The sequence below is a fragment of the Ochotona curzoniae genome, unplaced genomic scaffold (genome assembly GCF_017591425.1).
Source record: "Ochotona curzoniae isolate NIBS_2020 unplaced genomic scaffold, NIBS_Ocur_1.0 contig_2692, whole genome shotgun sequence".
NCBI classification, from domain to species: domain Eukaryota; kingdom Metazoa; phylum Chordata; class Mammalia; order Lagomorpha; family Ochotonidae; genus Ochotona; species Ochotona curzoniae.
This window is the reverse complement of record NW_024465556.1, coordinates 10,055,765-10,070,032: the sequence shown is the minus strand read 5'-3', so window position 1 is coordinate 10,070,032 and position 14,268 is coordinate 10,055,765. Positions and strand designations below refer to the sequence as shown.

General features: G+C 44.2%; 1 protein-coding gene across 4 annotated transcripts in view; it reads right to left on the bottom strand.

Annotated features, from left to right (window-relative positions):
* Positions 1-14,268, bottom strand: part of ARID5B (AT-rich interaction domain 5B) — a 172,316-nt gene that overhangs the window by 37,769 nt on the left and 120,279 nt on the right. For 3 of the 4 annotated variants that reach the window (XM_040975820.1, XM_040975819.1, XM_040975821.1), the window contains exon 5: positions 4,987-5,099. In XM_040975820.1, the coding sequence (XP_040831754.1) occupies positions 4,987-5,099 (113 nt within the window). Of the gene's footprint in view, positions 1-4,986; positions 5,100-6,470; positions 12,373-14,268 lie in introns of those variants that run through there. The other variant, XM_040975822.1, reaches the window with a different exon arrangement.

Sequence of the window (14,268 nt, the reverse complement as noted above, 5' to 3'; positions counted from 1 at the left end):
GTACATTCCAATATCCTTTACATCTCCATATCTAACACCGGGCGGGGAAGAGAACCAGTGCTGGGGAAATGTTATGAATAAAAATGTCCCACAGACTCGACTGTGTTCTCCGTTTCAGATTTTTGAACTTTTCTTTCCCTGCAGATCTTCCTTCACAAGTACTAAGGACATAAAAGACGGTGCTTATTTATTAAAGGGAAACGGATCGTCTGCCAGGGTTTTCTTTATTGCTTATTTTCTCAAGCGAACATGCTTGTTTGATATCTTTAGACTGGTCTTGGCAAAGTAAAATTTCCCGCACACCTCATTCGATGAAGTTTCCAGATGAGATTTTAATTTTTAAGGGGATGTGGAAGTGGGGCTAGACACATTATCCACGTAACATTAGCACTTCAGATATTCCCAGATTTCAGTACTTTGTACCATTGTAATAAGAACTTCCTGTGACATTTTACATTGTCATCACTTCTCATTTTCAAATTTCAGGCTGCTGGGCCTAAAGTTCTGATGAAATTTATAATTTGCTGGCTTCTTTAAATCATAGAATCACTCCAGTTTTAATCTGCACTGCTTCTCAGGCCCTTCTGGGTAGTCACATTGTATTTTATAGTTTTTAAGGATATATTGAGTTATATGAAAGGCAGAATACAGAGAAGAGAGGCAGAGACAAACAGATAGAAATCTTTCATCTGCTGGTTTATTCCCCCAGATGGCCACCATGACCAGGGATGAGCCAGGTCAAAACAGGAGCTCTATCCAGGCCTGCCACATAGGTTCAGGGACCCAAATACTTGGGCCGTCCTTTATTGCCTCCCCAGGTGCACCAGAAAGGATCTGGATCAGAAGTGGAACAACTAGATCTCCATGCAGTATGATAGCATTGTAACAGGTAGCTTACTCTGCGGATCCCAGCCAGTTCTACTCTAACCACTCTTCAGGTATTATCTCATTTTAATTCTGATAAGAATAGCTATTATTGTTGCATCAGAGATGAGGCAATTGGGAAACAGAGGATGAATAACACATGTAAAATTAGTTAATAGTGATTTTTGGGATTCGAACCCAGGTAACCTTCACCTACAGTTTGTGGTTTTAAACACTCTACTGTCACTCTGAAAAAAAAAATGAAATGAAAAACTTACAATGAAAAAGCACATCTTATTACTAAGCATTACAAAACATTTAGAGATGTGATTTATCATGTGAGAAGCACAAGATAAAACTGAGTGGTTTCCGAAGTATCAAAGAATTCTGTTCCTTCTGTTGTACAGTGGGTGGAAAGAAGGCACCCTGAATGATCCTGACACAGTCCTCTGAGCTTCTCTGCTCTGCCATCAGGCTCATAGGAATCCCAGCAAGTGTGGGGCCAGTATCTGGGTCTAGAGCTCAGGTCCTCTTCCCTTGAAATCTCAATCCCTTAGAAACAGGAGCGGAGCTAAAGGTTGTGTGTGGAACAGCTGAGTCCTGCAGTGGTAATAGGTCTTTTTCTCTATTACTAGATCCAAAGTGTCTGTTAAGGAAGTATGTGGTTTACTCCTCTGTGCCATCATCCAGACACCTGCCCAACTCTCTCCCTTAACTGTGTGGAAACACTAGAGACAGAAGGAAAGTGCCAAAGAGTGCACAAGCCAGTTGAAAAGTAATTCAGTGCATAGTGGGCTCATAGGCAAGCTGCTCCTGGGGGTGCAGGTGGAAATCAGGTGCCAGGTCGGAAGTGAATTAAGTAAAGCGACTTCCTTTCTCTGACTAGCTTGATACATTTTTCTTTCATGTAACATAAATGAGCTCTTTAAAGTTTTATTCTGTCTCGAGTAGGACCTAGTCAAGTTCCTGTCTATTTTTTTTTCATTTATCCAAAACATTCTCAGCACTTTAATCTACTGAATTATTATAGTGCAGGTGTTAATGGAAACAGGAGCCAGTTATCATGTTGACCTTGAGAAAACCCAAGCTTTTGATGGTGACAGTTAATTACTAGATCTATTTTTTTTTCTCTACCCGAACATCGTACACCTGTTGAGTTCACTAACTCTTGGGGTTTCCAAAATGATTGAGGAAGTGCTAATTAAAGAATCAACATTTAATGTTTTCAATGAACCACTACCTATTTGATATTAACCGCATCCTTCCACGGGATTGAGTTATAACTAATCCAGCTTTCTACTGGGAGGGCAAGATGTGCTGAAACAGCAAAAAACAAGCTAGAGTTCTAATCTTGGTTGAGTCACTGACTTGCTAGCTGACTCTCTGCTGCTTCCTCAGTAAGAAGCATAATCCCTGGAAGCAGATCTAAAGACCTAATGAAATGAAAAATATTGGAAATAATGAAAGGATCACATTTGCAAAATATCAAAAGTATGTTTACAATTTAAATGAAAAGAACATATTATGCACCATAGTTTCCTTTTCTACATTATTTTTAGAATATAAACCACCTGTTACTTCTGGACTTTGGAAGAGGCTTGCAGGATATGAGAAATCATTTGCTTTCCATCCATCCATAGGCCAAGAAGACAACTCTGCCCCAGATCATCCCACGGACAGGCCTGGGTCCCAAACCTGCTGCTGGAGGAAAAGCCCAGGGACACGGCAGCATTTGGGCTGGACACTCTGATGATGTCTTCAAAGAATATGTAGTTTCCTTCCCATGGGACTGCTGTTATCTTTGGGAAGCCATGATACGCTTTCTCCTTAGGAAAACAGGGTGCTGCAAAGCCTTGCTCACACTGAGATACTGTAACCTTTTGAGAGTGATAGGTAAACCACCAGTCATGAGTACAGCAAGCCCAGTGATGGGCTGCGTTCTGGAAACCTTGCTGTGTGCAGCTGCAATGAAGTTGATACTTCTCCACTTGGATAGCCTGTTTCGAATGCTGGTGAAGCAGTCACACAGGTCTTGGTCATAAAGTCAACTAGCTGTCACCTAAAATGGTGCTTACAGTTCAGCAAATGATCCACTAGCCAAAGGCTTAGAGACATCTCTTACTGTAGCATTTCATGGAAGGAGATCACAGGAATATACAAAGGTATATCTAATAACTGTGCTGGTTCCAGACGCTGTTCATTCTGTATCTGTTGGTGCCAACAAACAAATTCATCCTACTTTGTACCTGTCAATGGCTTCCTTTACCCGGTTGCTGGAGAAGTGGCCAAAGCAAAACTGTATTCCAAGGCTCTACAGAGAGCCAAGTTGTTAGACCAGTTCCTAAGAGCTGACTGCAGCCTTCCAGGGATCCCTTTAGCACTGAACACCTATAGCAGGAGTGTGGTGCGTCTCCTCAGACAGGTTCAGAGTGGGCACACGGGGGATGGGGCTGCGTCATCACTCAGCACACCCAGGCTTGACTTCTGTCCATGCTAAGGAGAAGTGATTGAACATCAATGACAGCCCATTTGTAGAGCCATCTCCTGTTCTCCTCCTACTGGTGTGTCTGAGTGTGAGGCCTGAGCTTGCCCTCCATGGAGAAAGACATTGGCGATACTGTACACTTTCAGATCAACTGGATATGTTTTGTAAAATTCCCAGAGGCAAACCTTGGTTAGAAATCCAAACCACCTGGGAAGGAATGTCTTCCTGCTGGGCTCAGGTACAGAATATGCGGGAGTGAATGCATGATGTCACTCTAGAGGAATGGGCCCGCACCAAAGCAAGGCACATCTTCAAACCTCCGCATGCCATTCTGCAGTGTCTTTCAGGAACATGCAGAGCACACTGTAAGCAGGGAGCTGTTCCTGCTGGCATCTTTCCTGATTGTGGAGCCCAGACTTAGGTAGCTCTGGTGCTGAGATGTCCAACATACAAGAAAATGGACTTATGACATCGGTGTAGTCTCTCCCTCCCCCAAGAAAGTTAAACTAGCAAAACAGAAATTACTTTCAGGAAAGATAGATTTGTTCTTCAGCCGAAAGAAGGAAAATGCACATTTCTACTGGTTGATCTCTCTGTAATTCTCCGGAATCTTGCTTTCAATCCTAACCAAAAAGTTCTCAGAATTCCCGTGAAACAATCAAACTTGACGATAAGAGCAAAGACTGTGCATGTCCCGGATTCACTTTGTTAATCCGTGGAGAAGTCCATGGCAGACAAATAGGACTGTAAACACGTAATAGAACTGGGACGTTTTTCTGCATCACCATCTCCCCAATTCACTGGCAGCCAAAACACTACCACTTGTAGACGTTTACTTCTTGTCTCTGGAAGCATGGAGTCAGCTGAAATCTGGCCTAGGATTCAGGTCCTAGAGAGAATACTGTGATCTCTGGCACAGAAACCAGAGCCAAACCCAAACACCCTGTAGGAGAATCAGGGACAGCTGACCCAAGCCTGCAGAAGTCCACAAGGTAAGTCTAAAATTATAAAAACAACACTTTAGCCTCCATGGACTTGTACTTTCAAGATTCCAAACAAGGTGGAGGCCAAATGAGTTTTTTCTTTCCACATTCACTAGGCTCTTTAAAAACTCATATATATAACTATATATATATGCATATATATAATATACATGTAAATATGTTGCTATTTGACTTTATTTTTACTCTGAGATAAATTAAAAGTGACCTTGGAAAGTACCAATTGAAAAGATTAATTCTAGCCATTTCTAATTTCATCCTCTGTTAATCTCTGAAACATGTTTAAATGAACCCATTCGGGAAGAGGATGGTTCAGCAGGTCTATTTTTGACACGAGCAGAGTAAACTATGTCATTGTGTCACCTACTATGAAATCTCAGCCTCAATGACGTGGACGCTTAATCATCTGTCCTTTACCCAACAGGCCAAAGTGGGAGTTGGGAAGTCTTTCTGTTGACTAATTAAAACGCCTCCTCTCCCTCCCTCCATTCTCCCAGCCTCCAGAGTGTGGAGCTCCAAAGACAGCTTCTACACTGGAAACTTCCACTAACACACAGAACAGAGAGATGAAGAGAAAAAAAAGTAAAAATAAAAAGGAAAAAAAAAATGCAGCAAAATGAATGTGATGGAGCGTACCTTGGCAACGGCTTTGCCATCGGAATTGTTGTTGGAATCCTTGACGCCACTGAATGAGTCTCTTCTCTGCGGGCATGTTTTCTTTTTGCGCGGTCTGCCTTTAAGATTTGGCGCTGCAAACAAATGGAGAACAATTTGACACACAGTTTCATTTGCATGGGCTTCCTTCTGAAAGTCGGAGGCTAACTACAACGGTCTCACATGTGTGGGGCATCGGCCTGGCATCCCGCACTCCTCTCTCCAGGATCACATGTTGGTGAATGAGACACTTCTGTCCCTGAGTCCCAAGCCACCCATGGCACCGTGACATAGCCCATTACACCAATAAGAGAAAGCCCCTAATGCTGAAGGATAGTTCTGATAAAGCCATCCCTGTTCTTAGCAAAGACGCAGTAAGAGCTGATAGATAGCCCAGAACCTAGCTTTGAGATAATCCTTTGTGTGTGTGTGTGTGTGTGTGTGTGTGTGTGTGTGTTGTTTTCAAAAACCCAAATGATGTGCCAGCCTATTCAGGTAGCTCAGTAACACAGAACTTGATAACAACTCAGAGTATTTAGAGACATGAGCAATTTCCCACATTATCATATCGGTGAAGTCAAAAGCTAGCAAGCAAATGAGAGAGAGAGAGAGAAAGTAACAAGTTGGAAAATATTATTACATGTATTTACTAATAATATTGGGACTGGAGAGGTTCACATTTCAATAAATCTGCCAGATACATTTCAATCAGCAAGCTGCCTGCCTTCTCCTCTTCAACATATTCTCTAGGAAGATCCTGAGGGTTATTTAAAATAACTTCCAGAGACGATACTGGGGTCAGGCTGAGCCTATTAGGGCTATACTTTTTAAAAGAGACAAATGGAAGTTATATTTCCTCCTTGATGTGGAGTTCAGTTTCTTTAAACATCTATCCAGAAAGCAAGGGAGTGGGGGAGGCTGTTTATTGAGTGCCGTGACGCTCTGGCATCAGCTTTCACATTTAACTTCACCAGTCACCCAACTCACGCAAAATTAAAGCTGACCAAGTAACCAACCGGTCCTCGAACAATTCCAAACTAATGAATTACACCCCAATCAATTTCTTCCAGACTTCCCAAGGTACCGGCATGTTTTACTATACCAAGGGTTGATTATGACAGCACCAACTCTCCGCCACTGCGAACCCTCTTAATTGTTGTAAACCTTTCTTCTGTCACGCAGTTAAAACCTCTCACACTGTCCTCCTACAAACACAATTAATCCCACTAATTTGATTTTCTACCGCGGAAAACATTTTTTTTTTTTTTTCACAGCAACGCCGGGCTAATAGAGAAGCCGGGAGGGGAAAAAAAAAGTTTCAAAAGCGACTCCCCAACCCAAACCCCACTCCCCCTCTTATTCCCCCAAACGCGCGAGGCTGGAAGTCCACCCGAGGAGGCAGCCGGGAAAGATCAGAAATCCACAAGCCCACAAACAAAATCAAACGTAGAGAAAGTAGCGATTACCCATTCCAGTCGACAAACATCTGCCTGATTGATGTCTGCGCTCGCGAACGCTACAGCATGTGACTGCTCTCGGGCCACATCCCTGGAAGTCTGGTCGTGCTATGCCTGTCAGCCTCCCTCCGAATGCGAGCCGCGAGGCTGTGCGCTCAGCTTACAACCGCCCTCCCCCGGCGGCTCCCTTACTCATGTAAACACACGGCAGTGACTAGCACTGAGGGTGTGGGATGAGCGCTGAGGACTCAGCCGAGCTGCCAGACGGGCAGGGAGGGCCGTGCGCTCCCCACCTCCCAGCAGAGCAGGGAGGTGGGATGATTTCATCCCCTGCCTGCCCGGCCGCTGCCGCGGACCTGCTGCTTCCCTGTCACCGCGCCACGCCACGTTCCGCGGATCGGACACTGGCCACGGCCCGGAGCCGAGGCGTGGACCATTGTGTCCAGGAGACTTTGTGTTTCCACAGCTGACTCAAGTGCTAAGACTTTAATGACTTCCAGGGAAAGATATCCTTTTCATGTCCCTTATCAAAATACTCGCTCAGAGCAGGTGGGAAGGCACTGAGGAACAGAATCGAAACAATATTGTCTCTGTTCTACCGCGTGTTACTTCCATCTTCCCTAGCTACTAGCATTTTGGTGAAAAGCACTTAAACGTAAAAGGCATTTGTTTCCAGAAGAGCTTTCCGATCCCCAAGGCCTTTTTGAGAACTTGCACTGAGCATGCTCTTTTAAACACTGACAGCAAAGCTTCCGGGAACTGCTGAGACCTCTCTCCCCCCAGCCGGATCTATTTTCTCCATTCTTTGAGCTGTTTTCAAAATCCAGAAAAGCACATGTCTTTCCCCGTGCGGATTCTGAGAATGACAAACTTAGAACAGACCAGCTAGTGCCTAATATTCTACCCACACCAGCTTCAATGCTGTGTGATCATGACGTGATCAAGAGAAAAAAAAGCAAGTGCATGGCCAAGGCAGGTATGTCTAGGTGAATGCTATTGGCTGTTCAGTGCTCACACTCACGCCCTTCCTTTAGTCTCCCTTGTGTACTTTTAATAGTCCTTCTCATGAGGAACCTGTCACTAAGTTCCCTGGAGTGTGTGTGTGTGTGTGTATTATTGCACTAGGCTGGGCAAGACCGTGCCAGATTCATCTTTCATCTGCCCCAGCACAACACCCAGCCGGCAGCATTGCATAACAAGACTGTTGAATGAGCAAGTGACTAATGGAATTAAAGATGCCTACATGGTCCTCTTTCTGGGCCTCACTGACTGGGCCTGCCAACTCACCACATGGGACACTCGTCACCCAAGGCACCTAACTGCTGCCCCCACATTTTCTGCTGACGACTTGGCTCTGGCACCCTAAGGCAACAATAGGAGATCCTGTGGGTGATTGATATGGGAGACCTGAAAGCCTTTGGTTCTTGGTTACCCTGAAGCCATGGGGTCTGGCATTTCAGGACTCTCAGCTTGTTCCACCTGTAATGCCCAGATGTGCTAAGGAGCTTCAGTGTTCAAAGTCTGGGGAGAATGGAGTGCCAGATGCGATGGCAACCCCCCAAGACACAATTAAAGACATTTTTGGAAGCAGGAGACCTCAGGTAAAGCTTAAGGACTTAAAAAAAATGGCTAGATTCAGGCCTTCAGAGCACCTCTTTTCCCCCCTCCCCCCACTCCAGGGTCATGGAAACAAATCATTTGCCAGGCTGGTGACTGAATACATTAGGATGTGATGCCGGTCAGGGGTCAGCTGGAGCTCTGGACTTTAGTTCTTTGGCATTAGAAACAGCCCCACCTTCTTCTGGCTGTCCTGCATGATCTATACCTGCCGTGGCCCTGGCCATTCCTGCTGAGAGACCCAGAGTCCTGCTGGGGCAGGAGAGCAGCTGGGTACTCTTGGTGAGGCCAACCTCCTTCCCTCCCCCACAAGCCAGCAGCACCTCCCTGCTATCTTCTTTAATAACACCATAGTGTAAGCAATCAACGCACGGTTACTCTCCACAGGTATCCATAACCCCTGGCCCAGCCCCAGGCTGGCTCATTGCAGAGTCCCATAAATGCCCTTTGCAGCAGTGTTGCTGATATTATGCATGGATACCTAGAGAAGCAAACACGGAGCACTTTCTCTGAGTCAGTCCCTTCTTGGAGTACTTTGTCACAACAAGTCAATGACAAAGGTATAATTATCCCCATTGTACAGATCAAGAAGGTGAGATAGAGATGAAATGACCTGTCTTGGGCCACTCAACAGGTTTCTTGGAAGCAGTTAAGATTCCAACCCAAGGGAGATTTCATTCAGAGTCTGCTTTTAGCACACAGCATACGTGTTCATTCTCCCCTCTCCTTCTTTCTGCCTCATGATGAGGCATTCATATTAACGTGGACTGGATAAAGCTTTCCCCTAATAAACACACTCTTGAGAAGCAACCAAAATCCCATAGACTTGATGGCCAGCAGGGTCCCATCGAGGTGTTAAGACTTTCACTGAAATTTACTAATGTCACTGAACTTGGAGCATCATATACACATTAGCCTCTGCAGTGGGTTGCTGGTTCTATGTCCTAATCAATGAAAAATTACTGTTCTTTCTGTTAAAGAATCTTTTCTGACTGCCCATCTGCCTCTCATACTCTGTGCCAAGAAATTAACAAGCCTTCACCTTTGTGAAGTCACTGCTATTTCAATAGGTGTTAATCCCAGGAGAATCAAGCTGCCTCCAGTGCTCTGGGCTACTCTGACATCTCACCCATTTTTAAGAACTCCTCCACATAGGAATGAATTATAGGCAGTGTTATGAACAATGCAACGCAAACAAGTTTGTTTGTTTCCTTAAAGTGTCTGGCAGCTCAGAGTTGTAGAGGCATTTATGTAATTTTCTTCACCGTGGCCTCCGACAAGTTATGCGTCTCGACAGTGCAGGTGTGAGAAACTTTTCATCTCAACCCCAACTTTTGCAATAATAATAATAAAACAAAGGAAATGTAACCAGTTACTGGCAGAGTCAATTGCTTTTGGCTTCAATGTTCCTGTTTTTTTTCCCTACTGTGTTCTTCCTGTCATGACTTTTTTTTTTTTAAATAGCATTTGTGCTCTTGGAAATACCACAAAGATAAACTGCTATAAAAATGGGATTGACTCATCAGTTAACAACCCTTTCTTCCCATTTTACAGAGAGGATTTTGTTGCTAACGCAGCTTCGTAGTCTCTCGAGAGACTCTCAGATAGGACTTGCTGATTGGTGGGGATTGGAAGCAGGGCAATGGAAAAACAGGCATAATTTTCCTAAGAGTTTGATCCCCCAGGGTCCATGTCTAGAGGAAGTTGGCAGAGTGTAACTCATATTTGCAAGTTGTACATGAATGTGTGTGTGTGTGTGTGTTTTACATGAGAGCCAAAAAAACAAAAGAGAGCCACTGCCTGAAGTATTAGGTACTCACAAACATTGTCCTATGCATAGTTTGTGTTTCTGATAATAGTTTGCATTTCTGTAATGCCTTTCCTATGAGGCCCTCAAGTCTGGTACATTTTCTTTACAGACAATAATCTTAAAATACCCTAGCAGGTTTCAGCATGGAGCACTGCTCTTTCTGGAAAAAAAAAAAAAGCCCTACCCTAATTTAGTTATCATTTAGTGTGCTCTATTTTCAATGTTTCCCTTTTGACTATTTAGACACTTCCTCTTTCACTATAACAAAAATAGGATGAATGTTTTTAAAGTTATTAACGTATGAATAAAAGATTTAGAAACCGAGAATGGCAGAAGGCTTGATCAAAGCCACTCCTAAAATTTATGGGCATAATAAAAGAAAGGCATTTCACAGATAATCTCTTACAGAATTTCAGTTTTCAAATATGTGAGGGGGGAGGGAGGAGAGTAGGAGCTCTCAGGCCTCATTTTGGCTTTCAATTCAAACTCACATTTCAACTTAAAAATTCATAAATGATTCCCTAAAAGTTCCCCCTTCAAATCCATAGTTTACAGCTCATCCATGACCCACTGGGACTCAACTTCTATTTAGTTGATTGGATCTTCATGTGAGTTCAGAAAACACTAATAATGTGTTGATTTCAAAATGTTGAAATGTATTTTGATTGTGTTTTCCCATAAACAGTCTTCCACACTCAACAGAAAACACTGGCGAAGCAACCCTATTGTCTGAGAGATGAAAATACAGTACCATTAATGAGCACAACTTGACCTTGAGGGGCATTCTAACTTAGTTGATGAATTTTTAAGCAATAGACGTGGGAAGACAATGCCACAAGATTGTTATTATTTTGAAATTGTTCTGACAGAAAAATAAAGGCATTAAAAAGAGGAGCCCAGTGTTGTCAGCCCAGACTTTGGAGACAAATTCCAGCTTTCCCCAACTTTCCGATGCTGTCAATCCCATGCAGCCCTGAACAACGACCAGGGGAATGAACACCCTCACTGCATTTGATGTCAGAGCCGTATAACGCCCTGCACTTTGCGTTTCCAAGATCGCATTAGCCTAAGCCATTCCTCTGGGTGTTTTGAACCATTGACCACCACAGGGCACTTCCAAGGCTCTAGATGCTGCCACGGAATCCAGGTCCCTATTCTAGCACCTGGAAGGGTGAAGAGTTGTGCTGAGGTCTAGTACCTTTGGCTGTTTTTCCAAGTCACTGAGATCCACAAGAGTCCCCAAGGAGAGTGGAATGTGTGCCTGCGTGTGTCCTACCTGGGCTGCACAGGCAGTGTAAGTCCAGAACAGCCGTGGACCACATTCGGTGCTCACCAAAGCATGTAAGTAAACACTCATGTAATCCCTTCCAAAACATGCCCAGTCTTACTCACTCCCGTTTCATACCTGTGAGTGCTGAAGCAATTGTTAATGCCCCTAATCAAAGTTTTAGTAATATGATAGGTATGTGGTTTGCATAGTTATTTCCTGATCCGCCTTCTCTCTGCCCTGGAGGTCTTCATTTCTCAGAAACACTTAAAAACACAAAGTATGTGACTTGTACCCTTCCCCCGCCCTCTAAATGAGCAGGACTGACTAGCTCATCCGTGCTGCTAATTGGTTTCAAAGCATGTGACTCCATGTGCCCTGGCCATTTAAAGACAAGCAAACCTCTTTTGTAGTCAGGTTTCGCCAGCAGGGACAGGCAGATTTCTATCTTTGTTTTCCGGCTGTATCTTGAGAAAGGACAGAAACTTAAAGGACCAAACCCTGCTATCTGTACATTATTTCAAAATCACGTAGTGCATTCCAAGATGGTAAAGAAATGTTCTAGAAGTCTCTGGCGAAGAAAGGGACCTGAGATGCTTGCCCCTGCCACTTGAGGGGATCAGAGGGACGGCTGGGAGCTAAAGCCAGGTGTGGAGGAGTTAAGAGTCGGGATGTGCAGAGAACTGGCTTTCCGAGGCAGCATGGAATCTGTTCCCGGCCGTTCAACTCTGGTCTCCTAAGCTCCACACACTATCCCCCCACTGGAAAGTGTTCGCTGTAGGGGTCCCCTTCAGGACTTAAAAGGGAATGGAGAGAGTGGGGCATGGCTGTTTTGAAAAAACGTATTCATCTTGGGAATGAAGGGCCCTGTACCCCAAAGCATGGAGGGGAAGCAGGCTGCGGTTTTCCACACATCTATAAAGAATGATGCCCGAGGACAAAGGATGGAGCTTACCCCCTGAGGGTACAGTGGCATTGCTATCTAGTCATAGCACTGCACTCAAGGGTCTGGGTCCTCAGCTGCCACATTGCTCTCCAATAGTTCAGGCTCTGCGGTCACTTCACCCAACTATAGCAAAAGAAGCCCCTAAAAAAGTCACGGTGGCTAAAACTTCCCATTTTTTATTTACCCCACACATTGGTTTTTAGTAGGAAAAAAATGTTTATTTATCTGAAAGGCAGAGTTAGAAAGAGAGAGAGAGAGAGAGAGAGAGAGAGAGAGAGAAAGCAAGTGAGTGAGAGATCTTCAATCTGTTGGTTCACTCCCCAAATGCTTGCACAGGGAAATTTTTTTAGTTTTCCCACATGGGTGCAGGGGCCCAAGCACTTGGGCCAGCTTTCACAACTTTTCCCAGGCCATTGGCTGGGATCTAGGTAAGAAGTGGAGCAGCAGGGGCTTGAAACAGTACCAATATGGGATACTGACGCTGCAGGTAGTGGCTCAACCCACCACACCACAATGCTGGTTTCTGGGAAGCAATCTTTCCTACTATTCACTTTGCCAGCATCCATGCTTCCTCTTCCAGGATTCCCAGTTTCTGACCCACATGTCTTTCTCAATGGAGTGGATTGAGCAGACAACACTACTGCCACTAAAATCAGTATGTTTTAATGTCACATGATATACCTTTTGTATGTGTGTGTGAGGAGTTTGAAATAGCTCCAGTTTCCAGCTTTCGAAAACGAGTCCATCAACATTGACTTGACCTTCCTTAGTGTGTTATTAAATAACAAGAATTGAATAGTAACTTAAAATAATGATCTCTGGAAAAAATTCTGTTTAAGGATCTATCCTGGAAATGTGAGGACGTTTTGATTTGTATCATTTCTGAAAGTTAGAAAAATGGGACCTCTTAAACCTAGAGAATTTTGTGTCTCTTTCCCTCTCCATTTTTCATTTTTGTTACAGTCAGTAAATCTGCTCATTCTAGTCTGATTGATGGGCTCTGTGGTGTCACTATTAAACATGACAGCACGGAGGGGGAAAGCTACACGCTCATGCTGAACAGGCTTGCAAGAGCAGGAACGTCAGAACAGTTTTCAAAATCCTATCTAAGCAGTTCATTCTTGGGCAGCTATTTCTCCAGGTTTGGAAATGAGAGATTCCATTTGTAACACGGAGGATAACCGACTCGCTCCTTCTATAAAGCAAACATTTCCGCACTTGGGAAATGCATTAAGAAAAGTGTGTGTGTGTGTGTGTGTGTGTGTGTATTAACATAGAGACATTTAACTTTCTGCAGACTTGGATGAAGACGTCATGAGACATTTCAGTTCTTAAAACACACACACTTAAGGAAAAGTAAAAGGTCATCAGGTAGCAGGCTCATGGTTTCTTCCACAAAGATTCAAAAGGGGATTTATACTGATGGGAGGGTTTTCATTCCCCTTGTGCATTTCTACTTTTCAGTATAAAAGGTGGCTATTCTCGGCTGTCCGAGACCGACCCTGAGCCATCTTTCCTGGCTCAGGTGGATGCTCCATGCCTCCTTTTTTATGAGGGTCTTCTGGTAAAGCACAGGGCCTCCCCTCCACTGCTGGTGGAGGCGCAGCGGCCACCTGCCAGGAACGTGGCTCTGAAACTTTTCTGTGATGCCAAGGAACTCATGTGCCGCAAGGCAGAGTCTAAGAGCTGAGGGCAGTGAAGCCACAGAAGGAGAAGACAAAGAGGCTTGGGGTGTGCAGGCAGGGGCAGCGATAAGGTCTGCAGTTCCTGCTGCTCTAGTGACTAAGTACTGATAATTATACCCCGCGGTGGGGGCAGGGGACAAGCTGGAGGGCTCAGGTAATGCAAGGCAGGCTTGTCACAGATGCCATCAGAAACTTTAATGCAAGATCGAAAATGAACACAGAACAGGCTAGGGCTTCTTCGCTTTTTTCTTTTTCAATGGAAGAGAAACATTTCTATTACCATTTAGATCTGCTCTGCCCAATACAGTCACTTCCAGCCACATGTATTCACTAGGCATTTAGATGTGACATGAATGCTAAATACACACTGGAACTCCAAAACCAGAAATACTGAAATGCCTCATTAATAACATTTTATATTGATTGCATATTGCAATGATGATATTTTAGACTGGATTGAAGAACATATATTATTAAAATTA